Source organism: Rhincodon typus, chromosome 6, assembly GCF_021869965.1.
Source record: "Rhincodon typus isolate 14 chromosome 6, sRhiTyp1.1, whole genome shotgun sequence".
NCBI classification, from domain to species: Eukaryota; Metazoa; Chordata; class Chondrichthyes; order Orectolobiformes; family Rhincodontidae; genus Rhincodon; species Rhincodon typus.
The window spans coordinates 17666222-17684337 of NC_063337.1; the positions used below are offsets into that span (position 1 = coordinate 17666222).

The 18116-nt window shown below is 42.2% G+C and overlaps 1 protein-coding gene and 1 long non-coding RNA gene across 3 annotated transcripts in view; one reads left to right on the forward strand and one right to left on the reverse strand.

Annotated features, from left to right (window-relative positions):
* Positions 1-8245: 8245 nt before the first annotated feature.
* On the reverse strand, positions 8246-15147 carry LOC125483286. Of its 2 annotated transcripts, none has more exons than XR_007262247.1 (3): positions 15037-15147; positions 10107-10214; positions 8246-8852 (listed from the first exon to the last, which is right to left on the reverse strand). It is a non-coding gene; the product is annotated as an uncharacterized LOC125483286 (long non-coding RNA). The 2 variants fall into 2 exon arrangements; XR_007262246.1 differs by lacking the exon at positions 15037-15147 and adding an exon at positions 12292-12359.
* Positions 9273-18116, forward strand: part of atp10a (ATPase phospholipid transporting 10A) — a 209487-nt gene continuing 200643 nt past the window's right edge. The window contains exon 1 of the mRNA XM_048597761.1: positions 9273-10285. Within this exon, the coding sequence (XP_048453718.1) occupies positions 9873-10285 (413 nt within the window). The 5' untranslated portion in view covers positions 9273-9872. The remainder of the gene's footprint in view (positions 10286-18116) is intronic.

Below are 18116 nucleotides of genomic sequence, written 5' to 3' on the forward strand. Positions count from 1 at the left end.
TATCATATGCACTTACATCAGGGTCAGAAGGCAAGAAACTAAAAATTAATGTGTACATCAGGACAAGAGGTTGCACCATGGAGATGTAACAGGCACCAGTCAATGGCCTGACCAAAAATGATCTAACTGGGGTTAGAGTTGAATCAGCGAAGATTGGCAGTTCTCTGTCCCACCTGCATTTCCATATCAATTAATTGGCAACTTTTCCTCATGTTATAAAAATTGTTGTTCCCTTTCTCACATCCGCCCTGACAAGGACATAATGAAAACTCTGTTTAAGACAAAGTCAATGTCTAAGAATTTCATACATAGACATGAGGAGGAATTTGTTCTCTCAGAAGGTTTGTGAGTCTTTGGAATTCCTTGTAACAGAGAGCTGTGGGGGAAGAGTCTTTGTGAATATTTAGGACTGAAATAGAGAGATTCTTGATCATTATGTGAATCAAGGGTTATGGAGAAAGGTCAGGAAAGTGGATATGAGGAATATTGGATCATCCATTATCCTACTGAATGGCAGAGCAAGCTTAAGGGCTGAGCAGCCTATTCCTGATCCTATTTCTTATGGTTTTACTCTTTGATATACCACATCTTTCCACATTTTTCCCTTGACCCCATTATTTAGTTTAAAACAGTTTCTACTTCCCAAGTTAGGTGATTTGCTGGAAGTATAGTTCAAGTGTAGACTGTCCCAAAGGTACAGCCCTCTCATTCCGGAGTATATGTTGCCGGGAATGAAGGATTTGAGTTATAAGGAGAGGCTGGGTCATTTTTCACTGGAGCATGAGCGGTGACCTTACAGCAGTTTATAAAAGGGCATATATAAGGTGAATGGCAGTTATCTTTTCACTAGAGTGGGGGATTTCAAGATTAGGGGACATTATTTTAAGGTGAGAGGAGAAAAATTTAAAAAGACGAGGGACAATATTTTTATACAGAGAGTGGTTTGTGTGTGGAATGAACTTCCAGAGGAAGCAACGGACGGGAATACAGTTACAACATTTAAAAGACATTTAGATAAATACGTGAATAGGAAAAGTTTTGGGGGATATGGGCCAAGCGCAGGCAGGTAGTACTAGTTTAGTTTGGGATTATGGTCGCATGGACTGGTTGGACTGAAGGGTCTGTTCCCATGCTGTATGACTCCATGTTGCTCCCAAGTGCTTGTGAACTGAACCCACTTCTCCCACAACAGTTTTTGAGCCACATTTGTTATGCTTTTAAGGTTTTGCTTTGTAATTTAGGGCCTAGTTTCTCGTACTCTATATATAGAAGCCCTTTTCTAATTCTACATATCTCTATCCCTCTACATGCAACACTGGTTCCTCCTTCTCCCATTGCAAGTTCCTTTCCAGTCCTGAGCAGATGGCCTGAACCCTCTCACCTACAATGAAACAGAGTTGTCAGGACTTTTGTTCTTCGCTGTAGAGATAGGGGCTGATCTTTCTCACGATCCCTACTACTGCTACAATGCTTGTTGCTCCCCTCAGTTAATGGCTTTCTGAACCACAGCGTCATGGTCAGTTTGTTTATCCACCCCACAGCCATTGCTCTCATCTAAACAAACTGAGAGAAACCTAAACTTAATGGACAATAACGGAGGGTGATTTCTTTTTTATTTCAAAAATATATTTTATTCATCAAAATATCTTTATATACATACAGTCATTAAAGCAGTTCGGTTCTGTACAGTAGCATATGAAGTAACAGACAAAGATTGAAGTTTTACTCTGTCCAACAAATAAACCAAAGACATATCTTACTTGTGCAAGATTATATTTACATATAATTGAAGCATTGGGAGGGTCCAATAACTGAACGGACTCCCAATTAACTTTGACAGGAAGACGTTAGACATTGGTCTTTTCCTACTGTGCCTTAGCAGCAGCTGTCCCAAGCTTTAATGCACATTGTCCTGGACCTTGGAATGTGCCAGGTTACCACACTCACTCAGGGTCAACTCCTTTCTCTGGAATACCAACAGTTTCAGGCAGGCCAAAGAACGTCTTTCACTGAGTTGACCGTCCTCCAGACACGGTCGATGTTTGTCTCCGTGTGCATCCCGGGGAACAGAACCCCCGTAGAGCAAAGAATCTTGCATCACGGAGCTTTTTGGGATGAACCCAACAAAATCCACCGTATCTTTCTCCAGACCTCCTTTGCAAAGGCACATTCCGGCAAGAGATACCTGACAGTCTCTACCCCCAGCCCGGCAGCATGGGCAGCGTACAGTTGCACAGAGAGACTGGGCATACAAGAAGGATCTCGCAGCCTAATACAATTGCACGCCTGGCCTCTTGATCTCTTTACTTGCTCACCTGTTCCTGATGACTGACCAAATCAGAAGACCCTCTTTTAACTGATGTGACTGCCTCCTGGTACAGGAATCCAGGCAATTCCTACTTCACTAATATGTCGCAGTCTCTGCAGTTCAGTTTCCAGCTCATAAACTCTGAGCTGTAGTTGTTAATGTAGGGCGTAGTTTGTAATCTGCAAATATTTATGGTCGTGCAGCAAATTTCCAACTGTTTACTTGAAAAGGTTTCTCTAGTTGGACCAGAAAGGTGGCTACACTCATCCATGCTGCAACATTTTGGGCTTGTCCAACACACACAAGATTACACTTGCTTGCACTTTCTGATGTCCGACATTCTTAAGAGATACATCGTGTGTAGGACATCAATTTAATACCAGTAAAAGCACTGAGGAAACAATAACCTTGGAAACATTTACTCATATATGATTTAGCAGTAAAAAAAGTATGTGCATTTTTCTAACCCAATGGAACAGCATTACTCTTTGGGCAACACTTAAATTTTAATTTTCATTGCACTGCTTTCAGATATTCTCAAACACTTGATTGCAGGCACTAATCTGAGCAATGTTCTATCTCAATGTTAAATACTTTGTTGCAAACTAGTCAATTCTCATTCAGAGATCATTCACCCGAACAGAGTTATTGATAATCTGTTTTTCAAGGATCACAATACCAGTTGATATTTTGTGTGAGGATTATTCTAAAAAATGCTTTAATACAATGCTGTATTCAGTAGTGGACTTAAGATTGTGCAAAGGCTTCTCAGGTAATGCGAGTTCTAGTGGCGAGCATTGTAAAACATAGAACAACCAGAGAAGGTGAAAAAAATCTTTAGCGTTTGTAACAGTTTATTGAAAAGAGGTCTTTTGTTGATCTTTTTGAAACTAAGATTATCCTAACTCCAAACAGCACTGACTTAGTTCAGTCAGGAATACGGTGATTGGAGGTCTGAGGTATCACATGTAGGCCAGCCCGTTAAGGATGACAGACTTTCTTCCCAAAAAGATGAACCTAATGAGATTTTACAACAATTGGTGATGAATACATGGTCACCATTAGGCTGGTTTTAGAATTACAGATTTTTTTCAAAATCAAATTTCACCATTTGCCACAGTGGGATTCGAGCCTGGGTCCCTGGATTACTAATCCAATTACATTACCACTGCCGGCTCTATTCTGCAAACTACCATAGGTTAAGGGGAGCTAGGCCATAAATTGGCCAAATATCCATGAACAGAATCACAAAATTATTATGCTTCATTGTGTCTGCACAAACTCTCCAAATGAGCAACATGACTTGGTGCCATTTTCCTGCCTTTTCCCTGTAACCCTGCAGATTCTCCAGCCTTTACCCAGTGATCCTGCAGATTATTTCTTTCAAATACTTGTCTAACGCCTTTTTCAGTGTCTCAACTGAACCTACCTCCTCCCACTCCCAGACAGTGCAATCCAGACCCTAACTTCTTGTTGCATTTCTCACATCACCTTTACTCCTTTAAATCTACATTCACTTATTCTCAATCCTTTTAACAAGTGGGAACAGTTCTTACCAACAACTGTTTCCAGGGCCCTTATGATTTTGAAAACATCTATTAAGCCTCCTTTTAACCTTCGTCCTCCAAGCAAACAGTCCCAACTTCCCCAATCTATCTCTATAACTGAAGTTTTTCATCACTGGAACCATTTTTGTCAATGTTTTATCATGTGGTTTTATGCCACATGATGTGTTTGGTTCTTTACAGACTGATCAAGAAGAAAAATTCAAGTATTGTCCCCAGGCTTAAACTTCAAAGTAATTTTATTTATTATACATTAACACTAAATTATCTGTACATGGTAACTATTGAAATACCAGGCTCTGAATTGCAGTTACATTAGGTTATAACTAATCTATCTTTTTCATTTATGTCCACGTTCTGCTGTAAATCTTAGATCATTGCACAGGGAGTCCCCAATTTATGAACGTCTGATGACAAATGCTCATACTTATGAATGCTATTCCATACTTGGTTGTAATTTTAAAGACCAGACATATAAACACTTCCTGTACTTACAAACATAAATAACACAGTGTGGAGCTGGAGGAACACAGCAGGCCAGGCAGCATCAGAGGAGCAGGAAAGCTGACGTTTCGGGTCGGGACCCTTCTTCAGAAATCGGCAGTTCTTACTATCTCTGAATGAGTTATAACCCCGCTGATGCTGCCTGGTCTGCTGTGTTCCTCCAGCTCCACACTGTGTTATCTCTGACTCCACCATCAGCAGTTCTTACTATCTCTATACTTACAAACAGTTGCTTTTCATTGTCCCGCATTGCATTCCAACCTGCGTAAAATTGACTTACGAACGGACTCCAGATCAGAACCTGTAGTCTAGTTCTGTTTTTCCCGGCCGCGCAGTGTTTTCCAACTCCACCTACATTATGCTATTCATACTCAGTGATGCGACATCATGGCAAGTTTGTCCTAAAGCCCTTACACAATAGTCGACCTCTTCTTCACTTTTTACACCCTTTGTGAAGTGGTGAATTACTATCAAATTATGTTACTATTCTGAACCACACTGCCAACTATAAGTTACAATCAAATTAGGAACCAACAATCTTTTAATTAAAGTATCTAACATGTGAGACTCCATTTACACTTCTCGTTGCCATGGAAAGCGTGGCAACATCACCAAAGACCCCTCTCACTCTGGTAATACTCTCTTCCTACCTCTTCAGTCAGGCAGAAGATACAGAAGCTTGAACACACTGCATCAGCAGATTTAAGAACAGTTTCTCCCCTGCTGTTATCAGCCTGCTGAAATGACCTCTCTAATTTCAATCAAATGTTGATCTTGCCTTATGCACCTCCTGTAACCTTGTATGCTTCGGTCCATCTGAGCACCTTATGATCTGTATGTCCTTGTTTACTATGATCTGTCTGTACTGCTGGCAAAACAAAACTCTTCACTGTACTTAGGTACATGTGACAACAATAAATCAAATCAAATCAAACTTAATGATGAGCATACAGCCACAACTTTTCACTTTTCAACAAACAACAATAAACTTTACTACACAACGTTAAAACACAATGCATGTACAATGTATATTCTATCACCCAGAATTAGTGGCATTACCATTGCTGAATCCCCTACTATCAACATCCGGGGGTGCGGGGTGGGGGTTTACAACTGACAAGAAACAAAACTGGACTAACTACATAAACACAGTGACGATAACGGGTGGGGGGATGGGGGTAGGAATTTTACTGCAAATAATTCACTAGCCAACTCTCAGAGCTTGAGGGATCAAACACATTTCCCCAGAACATCAGGCCACTGACATTACCACTACATCACCAGCTCCCTCTCAGTGATATTATGAACAGGAATGGGCTTGGTTTGTTGACAAATCTTCTTTTAACTCTCTGCTTTTTTTTATTTTGACCACCTGACATCAAGTCCTGTGTGAGCCACTTCCTTCAACTGAGCACTCCATGGTTTACAAATCTCACACAAATTCTGCTACTTTGACATTAATAATTAGCCCCTCACCTCTAATCGTCTGCTCACTTTGAACAAGATTGTTCAAGCCTTGAGCAGAACTTCGACACCACTTTCCACTCGCCAATTCTTCTGTATCATCAGGATGTGATTATTTCCATTGTTACAGCACTGAGGTGCCACACTGATTTCCATATCATGTTACTGTCACCTCCTCCCATGACTTTTTTGCTAGTCATTCTGATCAGCCAAACTCCTTAAATTTCAACTTCTCCAAAATGCAGCTGGCTATGTCCTGAGGACTTACTCTTCCATCACTACACGTTATTCCTGACCAATAGTAATGTAGCCAATTCTTCACTGATCTCTGAAATGGCCCAGCGAGCCACTTAATTGTATTAAAACACTGACAGTCAGGATCAGCCAGTCAGCTTATGGCGATGGGATGGAGGGATTGCTGAGGACAGGCAACAGTGGGCCCAGTAAAGAGGACTTCCTCAAGGGGCTGCCATTAGTTACCAGAAACTACCACATTATGAGTGTAGGTGCTGGGTGGTTGAAGAGAAAACAGAAACAGGAAGTGTCTTACGGTTTAGATTTCAAAGTAACAATACTTGGTACACATTAATACTTAAAACTGCTGTACTTTATCAGAAATATACCATTGACTTACCGTTATATTAGGACCATAGGAACAGGAGTAGGCCATTCAGACCCTCAAGTCTGTTCAGCCATTCAATGAGACCATGGCTGATCTGTGGCCTAACTCCATATACCTGCCTTTGGTCCATATCCCCTAATCCCTTTGCTTAACAAAAGTTTACCTGTCTCAGATTTAAAATCCATTGCGATTTGTTGGAAGACAATTCTAAACATCTACCACCATTTATATATAGAAATGCTTCCTAAAGTCTATCCTGAATGGTCTGGCCCTAATTCTCAGACTGTGTCCCCTGGTTCTAGAATCCCAAACATTGGGAATAGTTTGTCTCTGTTTACCCTCTCTTTTCCTATTCATATCTCAGTAAGGAGTAATCTATCTTCTTGGAGTGCTCATGTCCATGCAATGTCTGTGCTTCTTCCAGAGAGTAGCACTGCAGTCCAGCGCACTGCAAGCGACTTCCAGAATGATCGAACTCTACTCATTTTGTCCATTTATACTCAGTAACATGTCACACCCTGACAGCTTTCTAATGTTGTTCCAGGGTCCTAATTCCCTTACCCAACAAATTCCTGCAAGATCAACAAAAATTCATTGCTGTCACAACAGTCTGAATACTTCACAAATGGCCAATCCAATCTCCTTGTATTGATGCCGCATTTTAATGGAGAATGATGGCTACTTTATAGGCTGGAGGAAGATTTGTAGTGGACTTCTTCAAAGGTTGGTATTAGAACTCGTACCTTTCCTGCAATTTCAAAGTTTGTGGATGACACAACTCTTAGGAGCATTGGACTGTGTAAAACCTCAAAAGGCCATTTGGTGGAGTGGGCCAATAGGTGGCAGATGGTGTTCAATGTCGAGGCATATTAGGTGATACATCTTTTAAAAAACAAATTGTTCATAGGTTGTGGGTCAACACTTATTGCCTATCTCTAATTGTCCAGAGGGCAGTTAAGAGTCAATCACATTGCTGTGGGTCTGGAGTCACATATAGGCTGGACCAGATAAGGATGGAAAATTTCCTTCTGTCAAGGAGATAAATGAAACTAATGGGTTTTTTTTTATGAAAATCAATGGTGATTACATGATTGTCATTATGCCAGCTCTTTCTTCCAAATTTTTAATTGAGTTCAAATTTCATCATCTGCCATGGTGGGATTTGAGTCCATCTCCCCACCTGAGGTTCTGGATTCATCTTCCAGTGACATGTGGAGAGACTGTACAAAGCAAAGGATACTATTCCAAAAGATGGGCAGGAACAGAGAGATCTGGGATTATTTATGCATAAGTCATTAAAGGTGGAAGGACAGGTGCAGAAAGCTGTTAATAAAGCATGGCGTATTCTAAGATAATTTTTAATCAACTTGTCTGGAAAGTTATAGCATACCTAGTACAGGAGCAAAGAGGAGATGGTGCACCTATATAAGACACTATCTTGATCTCAGCTAGAATATTGTGTAAAGCTCTGGGTGCCACACTTAATGATGGATGTGAATGGGTTGGGGAGACGTGAGGAAGAGATTTACAAGAATGTTTACAGCTGTGAGACACTTAGGACTCTTTTCCTTGGAGATGAGATTTCAATAGAATCATAGAAATCCTACAGTGTGGAAGCAGGCCATTTGACCCATTGAGTCCACAGTGACCCCCCGAACAGCATTCCACCCAGATCCACCCTCTACCCTATCCTATAACTCAACATTTCCCATGGAAAATCCACCTAGCCTGCACATTTTTGGACTGTGGGAGCAAACTGGAGCACCTGGAGGATACCGATGTAGATACGGGGAGAATGTGCAAACTCCATACGGTCACCTGAGTGTGGAATCAAATCTATGTCCCTGCTACTGTGAAGCAGCAGTACTAACCACTGAGCTACACTATTTGACAACATTCTTTGAAGTCATGAGAGGATAGAATAGTTGGGAGAAACCAGCTCTTAAAAGGATTGAAACCAGGCGCATTGATTTAGAATGTTTTGAAACTGATGCAACTGCGACGGTGAGGAAAAGCTTTTTAATCATATAGCAACTAATTAGGGAATAGAGTGCACTGCCTGGAGGTGTGGTGGAGGGAGGGTCAGTTGAAGCATTGAATAAGGCAATTGATGTTTCTATCTAAAGAATCACTGTACAGGATTACAGGGACAAGGCAGGAGGTTGGTTCTATGTCAAAATGCTGAGGGAGCCAGAGCAGATACGATGGAGTGAATGGCCTCATTTTGCACTGAATTCAGTAATTCTGTGAGGAATCTTCAATTCACCTCGATGTTCCTCAGATTGGGTCCAGGTTAAGAGTTATTTTTAATTCCTGCCCAGTCAGCAACCCTTCCAAACTGTGCAGAGAGGGAAAAGCTGTGAGCACAATACCCTTGAAGGAAGAATACCTAAAGAAAAAGAAACAGTAAAATCAGTGCATTAGCCCAATTCCCAATTATTACTGGTTTTAAAACTGTTGTTTCCCTATCACCCACACACCTATCTATAATCTATTTAAGTCACTAGCTTTCACAAGACCTCCAGAAAAAGCTAACAGATGGATTAGCTCTGATTTGACCACGTTGCTGTGAAGAACTTAGTGCACTTTCAAAACTAACTTTCTGAACTGAAGCGATAAGAAAACGAAACAGAAATCACAACCTTTTGAGATTTCCTGTGAAATCCGGTCTGTGTGTTTGTTTTATCTGTCTCTGACGCTACCATGGCTACAGAGGAGGAACAATCTCTCAAGTTTTTTTTTCTAACTCACTCAGGTCGAAGGGCTTTTGCAAATGAGTGGGCAGGGAGGGTTAAAGTTGGAAAGTCTTTGCCAGTACCGGGGGGGTGGGAGAGAGGAAATAGAAGTGGGTGGATGAAGAGCAGCTGAGCTGGCGTCTGGGCCGGTCTGTGCAAACGGGAGCCCATGCAAGCAGTGGGTGGGGTGTCAAGGAACAAGAGCTTCTGAAAAGGGAAAGAGAAAAGGGAGAGAAATTGATTCCTCGGCCGCTGGAGCAGAGAAACTTACTTTACTGTACACACTGGATATGTCGAAGTTTCTCACCAGCGGCAGCAGAGAGAGATACACACACACACGCAAGAGGAGGGACCTTGCTGCTGCTGTGGACGTGTGTGTGTGTTGCATTTGTTGCTCTGCAGTTTGTATGAAATTCACATGGAAGTGAAGGAAGAGAAAGACTTAACATTGCAGCAATCTGCCAGCACCACCAGTTTGAAGGGAGAGTGAGTGATTATGAAAGGGAGGAGGAGCACTGGATGTGTCCAGGAGCCTGTTGGAAATGTTCAGCCTGTCTCTCTAGGACAGTAGCAAAGATTTGGACTTTGATGTCTTGCTGTCTTTTAGTGCATGATATATATGGTGCTGGTGGGGTGGCTGAGGTGGGGCTCCAGGTGTATGGGTGCAGCTCAGCATGGCCCAGGACATAGCCCCGGCTAAAGGATGCAAGCAGCCCCGGAGCTCCGGCTCCAGGAGGGAGGGTAAGAGTCGCACTGTCCGCTCCAACCTGCTGCCCCTCGGCCCGAAAGGCAGCGACCAGCCCCGGAGGCTGCACGCCAGCAACCGCCTCAAGACCACCAAGTACACGCTGCTCTCCTTCCTGCCCAAGAACCTCTTTGAGCAGTTCCACCGCTTCGCCAATGTTTACTTCGTTTTCATCGCCCTCCTGAACTTCGTGCCCATCGTCGGTGCCTTCCAGCCCGAGCTGGCTCTGGCCCCTGTGGTCTTCATCTTGGCTGTCACTGCGTTGAAGGATCTGTGGGAGGATTACAGGAGGTACAGGTCTGACCAGGAGATCAACCACATGGACTGCCTCGTTTACTGCAGGTATTTGCAACGTTAATATTTTACACCACGTAGATATTTGCAATATTGGTACTTTATTGCAGGGATGTGTAATTATTGATACTTCTACACAATACAAATGTTTGCAATATTGGTACTTTAGTGCAGGGATGTGTAATAATTGATATTTTCACACCATGCAAATATTTGCAATATGGATACTTGACTGCAGGTATTTGCCACATCAGTACTTTTAGACAATACAAATATTTGCTATTTTTATGCTTTAGTCCAGATATGTTTAATATGAATACCTTTACAGCATGCAGATATTAGCAATATTGATAGTTAAGTGGAGGTATTTACAACACTAGTAATTTTACACAATTCAAATATTTGCAATATTCATTTTTGTACAGGTATGTGTAACTATTAATATTTTTAGAAGACACAAATATTTGCTATATTGCTATATTTTTAAAGAGTGCAGGTAATTGCAATATTAATACTTCAAATTTAAAAATCACAGTAATTTCAAAATTGATACACTGTAAAAGTCAGATATCCCAAAATTAAAAAATTAAAAAGTTATTAACATCAATTCTTTGAGTAATCCATCTCTTGTAACATATGGTCTGTTTCTCTCTCTTGAGTTCTCAGTCACCCTGAATCAGTGGAAGTGTGTTGTAGGTCACTCAGGAGGACTGAGTTCTTGTGGAAACATGCGCGTTAGCATGTAGATTGTAGTCTGGAGCTATGGAAAGTGAGCCGCTTGCATATTTTGATTAGAAATCTCTCACGCTGTTGCCACCTGCCATTGGCCTGTGTTGGAAGGACTTGCAGGTTGATGCTCGAATTGTTTTCGTTGGGTTAAGAATGCCCCTATCTTGACTGTCAGGTCTGAGATTGGACTTGAACCAAGGGCTTCTGTCTCAGAGGTGGATACATGACCAATTGCTTCACAAGACCTCCAATGTACCTCGTACATTTCTCCATTCTGAGGTTCGATACTGTTTACATTTGTACTAGCTTGCAAGTTGTGCATCAGGTAAAGTTTTCAATAGGTATTTAAGTGCTCATAGGGTTTGAGATGTTGCATTGGAATATCCTTAGCAAACTACGTATGTCTAGCACAGTGTTTCACAAATCTTTTACCCATTCAAAGCTTGAAGATTGTTAGGATCCCTCAATGTGTGGCTGGTAGGGTTGTAAGGAGAAGACCCATGAGAGCAGGGTGAGGATAATTGGGGGTGACCATTACTGCCTCGGAGCTCGTAACCCCACTCGAGATCCCGATCCCTGTTTTGGGAAACTCCGCTCTAGTGTTTAAAATGTAGCTTCTAAAATTTCATAAACAGATTTGCCAGCAATCTGAGCCTAGAGTCTGGATAAGTAACAGGCAATGGGCATCCTCCCTATTTTGTGTTGTCTTTGGGGTTATTTGTGTATTGGAACATGAATAACTTTCACAAATTGCAAGTGCTGGTTGCTTTTTGTATGCAGCTGCAATATATTATGAGGGACTAAACAGACTTTAATCATTCTTAATGGTTTGATTTAATGCCAGCGTGTTTTAAAGGTTGCTGTTTTTGTATAAATCACCACCCAAGGTTTACCTTAAGGATCACCTTGCGATACATTGTGCTTTGAAAACAGATCAGATACATACTTTGGGTTCTGTGATGAGCAGTAATTGGCCAGACTTCTATTGTCATATTTTCTCAATGCAAGAATGCAGATCTTTACTTCAGATGAACTTTGGGAAAGTCAGATCAACTTGTGGAAAAGTGTATTCTAGGATGTGATTTTATAGTTTTGCTGCAGAACTGTGGATGGCTGCCTAGAAACCTCTGTTTGTGAAATAGGGGGCAGAGCAATCTTGAAAATCATTTTTCTTTTAAATAAAAGCCTTATAATGAGTTTAATTGTGAATTGACAAAGCAGAAAAAAGTATATGTTGTCTGTGCAAAATTGTAAAATTAACAATCACCAGTGTATAATTTAGTAAAAGTATCCTTTTTAGTTTGTAATTTATTACAGTTACCAACCTAAAACTTGGCTGATCATTACAGACTCGACTCAGTCTGACTGGCTCCAAGGTGCAGCAACTAAGCTGTGTCCACATGCACTGTGTTTAATACACAAAGCTTCACTTCGCCAATCATATAAACTCTTAATAAAAAATAAAACAGCGGATGCTGGAATTCTGAAACAGTAACACAAGAATGCTGTAAAATTCTCAGCAGGTCTGGCAGCATCTGTGGTGAGAGAGAAACAGAGTTAATATTTCAGGTTTGTGACCTTACGTCGGAACACCAGATGGAACATTACAGATGTGAAACATTAACTCTTGTCTTTGTCTCCACAATTGCTGCCAGACCTGCTAAGTATTTCAACCACCCCTTTCTTTAAACATTTAACTTTAATATCAGGAAGGAGCGGGGACTTTCGCTTAACATCAAAAAATAAGCAGGAGACCTGGGTTCAAATCCCACCTGTTCCAGAGATCTGTTATAACTTCTCTGAACAAGTCGATTAAAAAATATTCGAAAATACCCTTTTGTACAAGATAGTTTATCCAGGTACTCCAGAAGACCTCCTTGGAGAAAATTTAGCAGTTCTTTGTTTTAATGCTTTTGAGTGTCAGTTCTCTTGCTTTAGATAGCAATGCACATCTTATGCTTCTTTCAGTTGACGTACAGGTGCTCTGGAATATTTGCAGATCAGAACGCTTCCATGCATTGCTAGCTTGCATTTGATATTGTTGGTGGGATGCACACTTTTTGGATCTATTGCACTGTTGGCGATCCACCTTTCCTGGACCCAGTTGAACTTCAAAAAAGTCTGTCTTGTTGCAGGAATGCACTGAAGCTAACTTGGATCAGATATTTTTGGTTGAACTGAAGCTATCTTGCTCTTCCATTCTCTGGGGTTGCATTAATTGTATTGTAAATTTTAATCGTTCCAGTTTTAATTGACAGTGGCACTAAACAGCGTATTGATGTGTGCATTTCTGGGAACGTTCCTGAGTTTGTGTTTGAGCACTGTTGCTACTCGGTGACTGCTCTGAAATGATTATTTGCCTAGTTGTTTAAGTCTGTTAAGTGTGTTGAATAGAGGCTGGACAGATGGTTTCTCAGTCTTGTTGCTAGTGTAAAAGGGTGAAACTTGAATGTTTATTTTTTTGCTGTACCTCATGCAGATGGTTTGCTTGCCACAACACCCTTACACATTAGTAAACTGTGACTGATTGAGGATAAGAATGATTGCTATTCTCAGTTAAATTTAAACTAGTCCAAGCTGCTCTTCCCAACTGAACCTACGATTTATCTGTTTTACATTTTGAAAGCTTTTTTTAATCATTCCTTTTACGGTGGGGCCTCAAGTCCTTTCTTTACAAATAGCTACTTTTCAAATAACAATTGCTTTACAAACAGGAAATTAGTAAGTTAACCTTAGTCTTTGGTCTGCATTCTGGCAACAAAAAAAAGCTATCTTTTCCCAGAAATAGGAGTGAGTCACAAGAATGGAATTAAAGTCAATCTGCTATATTTTAAGTGAATCAACAAATAGTGTAGGAATTGTTCTGTGATTCATAATCTTAAGCCACTATTCAGAAAGTAGTTTAGTTAAAAATTGAAAACAGTCCCATCCTGTTTTGAGATTGAATGGACAATCATATGATACTACAACTTGACAGTTACTTTGAGCCAGTAAAATGAATTGTTTCCACCCTGCTATCAATCTTCTTGGTTTTTGTCGAAGCAGACAACTACCCCTACAAGACGTTAGACCTGCCTTCTTCAGAGCGAACACACAGAAAGCAACCGTCCCTGATGGAGTCCCCGACCGTGCACTCAGAACCTGTGCAGACCAGCTGTTGGGAGTATTCACTGACATATTTAACCTCTCCTTACTATGATCTGAAGTCCCTATATGCTTCAACAACACCGCCATCATCCTGCTGCCAAAGAAAACTCATGCAATGTACCTCAGTGACTGTCGCCCTGTAGCTCTGACCTCCATAATTATGGAGTGTTTCGAGAGGTTTCCCACACCTACTCCAGCTTACCCAATTGCCTTGATCGTTTGTAATTCACCTACCAGTGCAATGGGTCCACAGCAGTTGCCATCTCCCTGGCCCTGCATTCATTTGGATAACAAGGATACCTACATCAGGCTCCTACTTATTGACTACAGCTCCACCTTCAGTACCATAATCCCAATCAAACTCATCTCTAAACTCCGAGACTTAGGACTCTACTCTCTACTCTGTAACTAGATCCTCGACTTCCTGACCCATAGACTGCAATCAGTAAGAATAAGCGACAACACCTCCTCCACCATAATTCTCATCACCAGTGCCCTGCAAGGCTGCGTGCTCAGCCCCCACTACACACCAATGACTGTGCGGCCAATTTCCGCCCCAACTCCATTCACAAATTTGCTCACGACACCGCTGTTGTAAGTCGGATCTCAAACAACGATGAGACAGAATACAGGAAAGAGATTGAGTGCTTAGCAGCATGGTGCAAAGACAACAAGCTCTCCATCAACATCAGCAAAATGAAGGAGCTGATGATTGTCTTCAGGAAGTAGAGTGGAGGACACGCCCCTGTCTGCATCAATGGTGCTGAGGTGGAGATGGTCGAGACCATCAGGTTCCTGGGAGTGACGCTCACCAACAATCTGTCCTGGTCCACCCACGTCAGTACGACAGTCAAGAAAGCGCAACAACTTCCCTATGTCCTTAAGAGGCTATGGAAGTTCAGCATGTCCACCCGGACTCTTACCAATTTTTATAGATGCTCCATAGAAAGTATGCATCGCAGCGTGGTATGGCAACTGCTCTTCCCTAGACTGTAAGAAACTACAGAGAGTTGTGAACACAGCCGAGTCCATCATGCAAACCAGCCTTTTATCCAGTGACTCCACCTATACTTCCTGTTGCCTTGGGAAAGCAGCTAACATCATCAAAGGCCCCTTTACACCCTGGTTATACTTTCTTCCACCCTCTACTGCTGGGCAGAACATATAAAAGTTTGAAGACATGTATGAATAGTTTCAAGAACAGTTTCTTCCCTGCTGTTATCAGTGTTTTGAATGGACCTCTGCAATGTTAATGTTGATCTCTCTCTCTCCTTGCACCTTCTCTGCGGTTGTAACGCTGTATTCTGCTACCCTGATGCACTTTGTATGGTATGATCTGCCTGCAGAGTGTGCAATAAATTAATACTTATGATCTATTGATGTCTGCCGAAAGATCTGAACATCAGTTTTCAGTTTCAGGCTTCAGAAAGGAGGGATTATTGGGAATTTAAATATTGTGTTGTATTTAACTTGCAGCCGCTGTGAAGGAAACTGTTCCCTCAAGCTTCCTGTGCACCTGCCATCAGTTGATCTTGCTTTAACTGTTTAACTTCTACAACTGTGGAGCAGAAACAGCCTTGCAGCGACCCCAGTGGTCTTGTGGCGCTGTAATGAAGTTGTCTGGTCACTTAGATTTGAAGATCATGGCAGTGATCTTGCCCTTTTCCACCATTCTCCCTCTAGGGTTTGGCCATACGTGGAGAGGTCCTCACCCAGGCATCATAGTTCCGAGTATCCTCATGTTGACTCAGCATAGAAGTCTTGGAACCATAAGTCTTTGAGCAGAGAGAACAAGGTTGGGGGTGGTGGGAAGTGGGTTCTCATTCTAAGTTCAGCTCTCTCTGTTCCTTTATAATTTCGCCTAGTCTCCACAGCAGAACTTACATGGTCATAGATTCCCTACAGTCTGGAAACAGGCCCTTCCGCCCAACAAGTCCACACCAACTCTTGGAAAATCCCACCCAGACCCATCCCCTTATAACCCACCTCAGCTACACATCCCTGAACACTAAGGGCAATTTAGTATGGCCAATCTAACCAGCACATCTTTGGAAACCAGAGCACCTGGAGGAAGCCCACGCAGACACGGGAGAATGTGCAAACTCCACACAGACAGTCGCCCGTGGGTGGAATTGAACCCGGGTCCCTGACACTGTGAGGCAGCAGTGCTAACCACTGAGCCACCGTGCCACCTGTGGTCATCTTTTGGCAGTTTACTGACTTGATGGACGCAGCGCCGTCACGTGGAATGGTTTATGGCAAAAATCTCACAAGTACTAATGCCAATTTTCCCCCTTTTCAATGAGGCCTTCAAAGTCTCCTTAAAACCATTCGGCTGTTCTCATTGTGTTAACTCTCATGGTCGGTATGCCAGTATGCTCGTTACATTACTATTTATGTCATAGCATGTCACCTGATATAAAGGTCTCATGCTCCTTACCTTGGATCCCTTGTAGCATGACACTGTGCCGTTCCTCAGCTGTAACGTAGTGAGTTAATATTAGCCTGGACACTTGTGTGCCCGAGTAATGTAATGTTTGTACATAATGATTAGTTTTACTTAATGTCTGTTGGATCCTTCAACACGACAGTATCCATGCCCATTTCCTTATGGTATGGGAGGTAACATAAGCGTTACTTCCTCAGGTAAAACACCCTGCTGGAGGCAAAACTCCCAACACACTCACAACAATAGAAAATACAAATTAGGAGCAGACGTGGCCTAGTCAGTGACTAAGGAAATGGCCTTGCCCCTCCCTACATATCTAATCTTCTCCACATTTATAATCCAAGATATTTGTGCTCGATCATTCTGGCCACAGGTCACCCCCAGTGCTTTTTTTTCAATCATTCTGCCATGGATGGCTGTGCTTTCATTTGCCTTCGGCCCAAGATTTAGAATGCCCTCCTTGCACCTGGCCATCCCACCCACCTCAACTTCCTCCTTCTGAAGACAGTTTGTAAAAAACCTGCCTGCTTGGCTGAGCTATTGTCACCTGATCTAAAAGTGCATCATGTAGACTTGTTTAAAATTCATTTGTGGGACGTGGGTGTTGCTGGCTGGCCAGCATTTCTTGCCCATCCCTAGTTGCCCTTGAGAAAATGGTGCTGAGCTGTCTTCTTGAACTGCTGCAGCTCACAATGCCATTAGGGAGGGAATTCTGGGATTTTGATCCCGCGACGGTGAAGGAACAGCGATAAATTTCCAAGTCGGATTGGTTAGTGGCTTGGAGGGGAACTTGGAGGTAATGGTGTTCCTACGTATCTGCTGCCCTTGTCCTTCTAGATGGAAGTCATCTTGGGGTTGGAAGGTGCTGTATGAGGCTCTTTGGTGAATTTCTGCAGTGCATCCTGTAGATAGTACTGCTGCTACTGAGCGTCGGTGGTGGAGGGAATGGATGCTTGTGGGTGTAGTGCCAATAAAGCGGGCTGCTTTTTCCTGGATAGTGTCAAGCTTCTTGAGTGTTGTTGGGGCTGCACTCATCCAGGCAAGTGGGGAGTATTCCATCACACTCCTGACATGTGCCTTGTAGATGGTGGACAGGCTTTGGGGAGTCAGGAGGTGAGTCTCGTAATGATCCTGTGAAATACCTTGGGCCGTTTCATTACTTTAAAGGTGTGATTACAAATATAAGCTGTTGTTGTTTAGATCCTTTTTGTGTGTCTGTCTGTATCCCCCCCACCCCCCGATACGCTACTGCTCTAAAGAATGTTTCTTTTTGGATCTTGCTGTATTACATTGGGGGATTTCTCAGTATAGCTTGGTTGAGTTTCTGTCTGAACCACCAGCAAGATACTGTCAGCCAGCTTGGTTGATCAACTTGGTTAGTGACAAAATGAAGGAGGATTTGTCTGGATGTAACTTGAATGTGATTCTGAAAGAAGCAGTTCAATCGAAAGAGGCCTCTTAGTAATTACAGAATGGATTGTATAGAACTTTCAAGAACGGTGGTAAAATTGTGCGGGCAAATGTAAAATACCTCACACAGGAAGGAGAAGTAGG